The sequence below is a fragment of the Cherax quadricarinatus genome, chromosome 66 (assembly GCF_038502225.1).
Source record: "Cherax quadricarinatus isolate ZL_2023a chromosome 66, ASM3850222v1, whole genome shotgun sequence".
Classification (NCBI taxonomy): Eukaryota; Metazoa; Arthropoda; class Malacostraca; order Decapoda; family Parastacidae; genus Cherax; species Cherax quadricarinatus.
Window position 1 is genome coordinate 24,016,645 of NC_091357.1, and position 8,082 is coordinate 24,024,726.

Genomic DNA, 8,082 nt, shown 5'->3' on the forward strand with positions numbered 1-8,082 from the left:
TTTCTTATTTATAAAATAAATTGTAAATATTTCTTATTTATAAAATACATACATTGTTTAAGTCAGAATAGTGGTGGTGGCTTCTGCTGCCGCCTCCATCACCACTATGTACGGCTTCTCTCAGTGGTCCTTATAAACCCAACAACAACACTTCCACAACTTACTCCTCACATACATTATGACATATTTTATTCATTCTAGAGTGTATATCATGTTTCTGTGTTATTAATATTGTTTATTATGTCACATTACATGAATTGTGATAGATAAATAAGCCATAAAGATGATATTAGCGTCATATTGAAGCGTAATAAACTCACCTTCCTTTTGCCTCCTACCTGTCTTCCATACACCAACAAGAGTCAATAAAGTTAAGTGTCATGTTAACCCTTTGACTGTCGCGGTCGTATATATACGTCATGGGAGACACCGTGTTTGACATATCTATACGCATAAATTCTAGCGGCTTCAAATCAAGCGGGAGAGGGCTGGTAGGCCTACACGAGAGAGAATGGGTCTAAGTGGTCGGTGTGCACCCTGTGAAAAAATCTGGGACTCAGCGGTGCATTGTGGGAACGCCATGTTGGTAGTCCATTTTCACCATGCCTCGCGGTAAGAAGTTCATCACTCCTCGGCGGATTGGAGGTCTTTTGTTCCCAAGTGATAGCTCAAACAGTGATGATAGTGTCAGTAAAAGTGAATTCCCTGGTTTTGAAGCGGGTGTGACCGAGAAAATTACCCAGGATAACATAATTAGTGATGAAAACCCAGATGACCCACAACCTTCCACCTCTGGTGCTGGGCCGGCTCGTTCATGTTCACCTGTACCAGGACGAAAGAGGAAACTATTTGCCCGTGTACAAGACTCAGATGTGAGCAGTGCAAGTGATAGTGATTTCAAGGTTATTGAAAGCAGTTCTAGTTGTGACAGTGAGGGAGAATATTCCCCAGTGAAGCGGCAGTATATACGACGTCGCATGCGGTCTGGTAGTGTGCCATATGCTCTTCCAAGAGGAAGGAGTACATCTTGGAGCACATCCCGTGGCCCTACACCACGTCCTGATAGTGAAGATGACGATATTGTTACAATGGGTATAAATGATGTGAGTGAGGCAGCAGGCGGTGGTGGTGATAGTGATGGTGGCATGAGTCATGTGACACCAGCAGCGGGCCACGCTACTACCCGCGCTGCTGACTCTGCACAACTACAACCAGCCTCGCCCGACCCCACACTCCTACAACCATAACCACAACCTGCACAACCACAACCACATTACAATATCCAGAATGCACCAGCTGACCGCATCTGGGATTGGCAGCAAGATGACGAGTTTGTTCCCAATCCCCATGACTTTGATGGAGGACAAAGTGGAATACGGCCATCATGTACACTTGGGAACAATCCCACTGAACTGGAATGCTTTCAGTTGTTCTTCGATGAACCCCTGATGAACATTATTGTCAGGGAAAGCAATACATACTATGAGTACACCATGGCAAACACTATGCTTTCACCAAGATCACGCCTACACCAGTGGAAGGACACAACTGTGGCAGAGATGTATCTGTTCTTTGCCACAATAATGCTTATGCCACATGTGTATAAGCATAGTGTCAACACATACTGGGTGACAGACCGTCTGATTTCAACCCCAGCTTTCAGTGACATTATACCAGTGAATAGATTTGTGTTACTGTTACGTATGTTACACTTTTCCGACAAAACCAGGCCTGACAGAAGTGACAGGTTATATAAGATCAGACGTGTGTTTATGTACCTGAAACAAAAGTGCTGTATGTATTTTTATCCCTTCAGGAAGCTTGTTATTGACGAGTCTTTGATTTTGTTCAAAGGAAGACTCTCATTCAAGCAGTATATACCAAGCAAGAGGAAACGCTTTGGTATAAAGTTATTTGTTCTGTGTGATTGCAAAACTGGTCTGGTTTTGGATATAATTGTGTACACTGGCGGTAAAACAATGGAAGATACAAGGAAGTTACTGGGTATCTCCGGTGATGTGGTTAGAACAATGATGGAGCCATATCTTGGTAAGAGGCATATTTTATATACGGACAACTGGTACACAAGCCCTATACTCAGTGATTTCTTGCGAGTGAACATGACAGATGTGTGTGGCACAGTGCGTAGAAATCGTAAACATATGCCTAGGTTCGATGCTGGCAGTCATAGAGGTGAAGTGCAGGTGTTTGCTGCCAATGACATCATGGCATTTCGGTGGCATGACAAACGTGATGTCACACTGCTGACATCAGTTCACCAACACAAAATGGTAGACACTGGCAAGCAGAATAGAGAGACCAATCAACCCATTGTAAAACCTGCAGCTGTGATGGATTATAACCTCAATATGCGCTTAGTGGACAAATGTGACATGCAGATTGGGTTTGCTGACTGTGTTCGCAAGAGTTATAAGTGGTACATAAAACTGTTTTTCCATCTTCTTGACATTTCCATGCTGAATGCTTATAATATGTATAAGTTGAAGACCAAGAAGAAACCCAAATATGGTGAATTTTGTTTGTCAGTCATCAGACAAATAATATTCAAGTACCAAGAAACAACACCTGCAATAGACCAGCGCCCACGAAATTATCAACACATGTCCTCTCGTCTGAGGCCTGGTGATCACTACCCCATACCACTGCCTGCTACTACTGCCAAGAAAAATGCTCAGAAGAGGTGTTTTGTCTGTGGACATACCACAAAACGCCCACAAAAACGCAGAGACACTCGTTTTATGTGTGAGGAGTGTAAGACACCATTGTGCTTATACCCATGTTTCAAAGAATTCCACAAGCTGCAGCACTTCTAGAAAAGTGTCCAATGATTGTACATATGGATATATATTATAAAACAATCGTAATAAACATTTGTTTACATTGTTTGTTTGTGTAAACAAGTTTTAGCAACATTATAATGATACGAGTGTTTTTGCTATAATTGTGTTACATTCAACGAGTATATATTTGAACATTGCACAATAATTTGGTCTCACAGGCCACAAAAGTTATGTGAAAAAATAAAATAGTGAAAAAAACAAGAAACCATCGAATGCAAGTAAATCAAAGTTTACCGGGTGACCGGCAGTCGCCGCTGTTGCCGCTCGCAGATCAATTTCAGCAAACTTCAGGACTCTATATCTCGGTAAGTACTGATGGGAAAAATTTTTTTTGGGACTAAAACAATCAGAAAAATAATCTTAACATTTTCATAAGAAAAAATAATTTTTTTTTTCGAATATTTTGCGACACCAGGAGACACTTCGGGATTGGGCCCTTCGACAGTCAAAGGGTTAAATGTTCATTTATCCATTTTATTAGGATAAGATAAGATTTCATTCAGATTTTTAACCCCTGAGAGTTAGCCACCCAGGATAACCCAAGAAAGTCAGTGCATCATCGAGGACTGTCTATCTTATTTCCATTGGGGTCCTCAATCTTGTCCCCCACGATGTGACCCACACTAGTCGACTAACACTCAGGTACCTATTTGCTGCTAGGTGAACAGGACAACAGGTGTAAGGAAATGTGTCGAAATGTTTCCACCCGCCGGGAATCAAACCCTGTCCCTCCATGTGCGCAGTGGGAGCTTTAGCCACCAGGTCATTGTTTTCTGTATGTATACCTATATTTAATCTTTAGAAAAATATTTTTTGTTAATACTTTTGGGTGTCTGAAATGGATTAATTGGATTTCCATTATTTCTTATGAGGAAAATTAATTTGGCTACCGGCAAAATCGGTTAAAGGCAAGTTCTCTGGAATGAATTAATGCCATTACCTGAGGGTCCACTGTATTTCTCATTGCTTTCTGTATGCAAAACTATAGTTAATCTTTAAAAAATACATTTTTTGCTAATATTTTCCGGAGTCTGGAATGGATTAATTGTATTTACATTAATTCTTATGAGAAATATTTATTTATTTATTTATTTATTTATTTATTTAATTTGCACATGATACATAGATGTACAAAGAAATACAGTGGTTAAGTGTAACATGCCAAAAGCCCCTTATATGTAGAGCATTATGGGCAGGCTTAAAATTAACTTAAGATTAACTAAGCAATGATATAATCAGTGGTAAAAATTATGGTAAACAAATAACAATTAAGCACAAATGAGTATCTCAAAGACAGGTCATATGGCCATTTGCTGAGTTGCTGTGCATTCAATAGAATGGAGTACTTTATTAGGTAATGTAATTAAAAAAACAAAGTTTGATAGGGTCACAGGTTATACATTTATGAGATACAATTATTCAGTATTTATTTAGTTGTGGGTGAGTAAGTGATCTTTAAGAAGAGACTTGAATTTATAAACAGACAGTGTTTCTTTTATATTCACAGGTAATGAATTCCAGATTTTTGGGCCTTTTATGTGCACTGAGTTTTTGCATAGTGTGAGATGGACACGAGAAACATCAAAGAGTGATCTGTGCCTTGTATTATGGTCATGTGTTCTGTTGAGGTTGGTAAGGAGAAGTTTGAGAGGGTTAATATCCAAGTTAAGTGTTCTATGTATGTAGTAGGCACAATAATAAGTATGGATGTTTTGTATGGTGAGTAGGTTTAGAGTTTTGAATATTGGCAGAGTGTGCTGCCTGTAGTGGGAATTTATCATTCTGACTGCAGCCTTTTGTTGGATAATTAATGGTCTGAGAGGCTTTATTGTTGTTGAGCCCCATGCACAAATTCCATAGGTGAGATAGGGGTAAATGAGTGAGTGATATAGGGCCAGGAGGGCTGACTGTGGAACATAGTGCCATATCTTCGATAGTATGCCTACGGTCTTGGAAATCTGTTGTACATGTGTTTGAAATTTAAGTCCATTATCAAGGTGGATTCCTAAGAATTTTCCCTCTGTGAGTTTTGTGATAGGTGATCCGTTTATCATTATGTTAAGAGGGACATCTGTAGCTCTGTTTCCAAACTGAGTGAAGTAGGTTTTGTCAATGTTGAGAGTAGGTTTGTTAGTCATCATCCAGGTAGATATTTTCTATAATTCGGTATTTACAGTATCGGCTAGCATGACTGGGCATGGGTGAGAGAAGATGTATGTAGTGTCATCTGCAAATAGTGTGGGTCTGAGTAGTTGCAATGCATTTGGCAGGTCGTTTATGTAAACGAGAAAGAGAAGAGGGCCAAGGACACTTCCCTGTGGGACACCAACTATAATTGGCTGTGTGGGAGAGTTTGCTCCATTTGAGTACACATATTGGCTTCTGTTGCTGAGGTATGACTTTAGGTAGTTGAGGGAGTGCCCTCTTATACCATAGTGTGACAATTTTATGTGGAGCAAATCATGGTCAACTGTAACAAAAGCTTTATGTAAATCAATGAAGATCCCCAGTGGGACTTCTTTTTTCTCGAGTGCAATGTATATTTGTTCTAGCATGTGTATAGTAGCATCATTCGTATTTTTATTAGGCTTGAACCCAAACTGACAGGGGTTGAGTATGTTGTGGGAGATAAGGTAGGAATCAGAAAAAAAAAATTTCTTTTAAAACACTCACAAAAACAATCTTAAGATTTTGGTAAGAAATTTTTTTTTTTTCTTTTTGAACATTTTTCAACACAGAGAGTGAGTTCAGGATCAGGGGCCCTGACAGTGAAAGGGTTAAAATTAACTTAAGATTAAAAAAGCAATAACATTACATAAGGTCATTAGATGAGTTACAATGAATACAAGAGATAGAGTATTAATGTATTAGGTCATGCTATATGGCTTTAATAAGTCTTGTAGAGAAGATGTACAATTTTGATTATTAACCTTAAGTGGATAAAATGGAGTGATTAACATCTGAGATGAATGCAGAGATTGAGAGCAAGTATTTATTGATTTGATGAGAAAGTTTTACCATGTTCATGATATTATGAACAAATGCATGTATAGTTTTCACATATGTATTTATGATGGGCTGGGATAGGTTAAGGAGATAAGGTGTTTTTTAACTCTAGTTTTAAAAATGCTGGCTGAGCCAGTGGTTCTGGAGATTTCTGGCAAAGTTCCAGATTTTAGGCCCTTTTATGTATGAATTTTTGAAAAGATTTAGCCTTACATGGGGAATGTCATAGAGGCTTTTGTGCCTAGTGTTGTGTCTATGAGTCCTATTGCAACTGTCAAGAAAGCTTCTATGATGGTACTTGGGAGTTTGTTCCACTCATCCTCAACTCTATTACCAAACCAGTGTTTGGTAATAGAGTTGTGGGGGTCCACTGTATATGCCTTTCTTTTGACCAATGAGATATTTTAACCTATTGTTTATCCATTTGGGATCATTTTTGTTTGATCTAATTTCCCTACTCGGAACACAAGTAGTCAGGGCAGCTAGAACTATGCTCTGAAATTGTGAAACATTGTATTGGCATCCATCATTACCTACCTGACCCATATTCAGGTCATTCCAATTCAGCCCACCCAGGCAATTTCTCAGTCCCATGAAATCGGCCAAGCAGAAATTTGGGACAGAGACTTGATTGAAGTTATTTGGGTAATTCCATGATGAATTGAAATTAAGTGATTTGTGATCGCTTTCCCCCAGTTCATCATTAACCTCAAGATTAATTAGTGATTCTTTGCTGGCAAGAACCAAGTCAAGCAGGTTGTTTCCTCTAGCTGGTTGTGTCACAAATTGCTTTAAAAAGTAATTCTGAATCGCATCAAGAAAGTCACTAGACTCAAGATTTCCTGTCACATTCTTCCAAACAATTTGTCTAAAGTTAAAATCTCCCATTAACACAACATTTTAATATCTAGATGCTTTATGAGTTTTGTTCCATAGCAGCTTACTGCACTCCCTATCAAGGTTTAGGCCATATAAATCACACCCAAAATTATTTTTTCATGATCCTCGAGAAACTGTAGCCAAATAGATTCTGAGTCTGATGCTTCTAATCTTATATCTTGCCTAACACAACAATTTAAATTATCTCTGACGTACATCGTCACTCCACTGCACACTCAGCTCACACACCGAGGTCCAAAGTTCAAATCTCCGGTATGGCTGGAAAACATTAGGGACGTGTTTCCATAAGACACCTGCTGTCCATGTCCACTCATCAGTAATAATAGGTACACAAATAACCTGCACATAGAAGAGAGGAGCTTACGATGACATTTCGGTCCGACTTGGACCATTTACAAAGTCACACTGTTGTATGTGACTTTGTAAATGGTCCAAGTCAGACCGAAATGTGGTCGTAAGATCCTCTCTTCTATGTGCAGGTTATTTGCGTATCGTTCCAGTCACGGTATTGTGTCTTTTTTTGTTATTTAGTAATAATGGGTACCTGGGTGTTAGTCGATTGGTGTGGGTCGCATCCTGGGACAAAACTGAACTAATTAACCTGAATTATCAGCATAAGATGCGGCTTTCTATATAACAGTATGTGACTGATGTCAGCTATGGACTGTATACCTTGTACATGTACTTGTAGTAAATAAAGATATTATTATTATTCCTGTTGACTATATCAGTGCAAAATAATTTATAACCTGGTTATGTTACATTCAGAAGACATTTCTCTAACTTTCAGGTTGAACCTGATCTCTGTTATAGTAATAACAACTATATTACCAGAACATGCAAAAATAATGACATAAAAGTGGTCGCCAGACCACAACTTTAATATCACGTTACTTCCTGCATAAGCAAGTTTAACACAGATATCATCCTATTAATAACAATTTAGAATTAAGGAACTTACAGCAATAACTCCTGTGGTTAATTCAGTCATTGTTGTAATTCAGTCATTGTTGCTGCTTGATATAATACTTGTGGGAATCACTGAACGTGTTTTTCAAAACATCTCCCTCATCGTTGTTGTGGTTTATAGGGCCACTAACATTGTACGTCGTACCGAACCCTGTCACCAGCGCCCGGATAACAAACCTCGGCCAGAGTGGCCACTAACATTGTACGTCGTACCGAACCCTGTCACCAGCGCCCGGATAACAAACCTCGGCCAGAGTGGCCACTAACATTGTACGTCGTACCGAACCCTGTCACCAGCGCCCGGATAACAAACCTCGGCCAGAGTGGCCACTAACATTGTACGTCG

General features: G+C 39.2%; 1 protein-coding gene across 1 annotated transcript in view; it reads right to left on the reverse strand.

The window, feature by feature from the left end:
- LOC128686677 (alpha-aminoadipic semialdehyde synthase, mitochondrial-like) overlaps nt 1-7,856 on the reverse strand; it is a 133,656-nt gene extending 125,800 nt beyond the window's left edge. Inside the window, exon 1 of the mRNA XM_070099015.1 lies at nt 7,729-7,856. Within this exon, the coding sequence (XP_069955116.1) occupies nt 7,729-7,758 (30 nt within the window). The 5' untranslated portion in view covers nt 7,759-7,856. The remainder of the gene's footprint in view (nt 1-7,728) is intronic.
- Nucleotides 7,857-8,082: the final 226 nt, after the last annotated feature.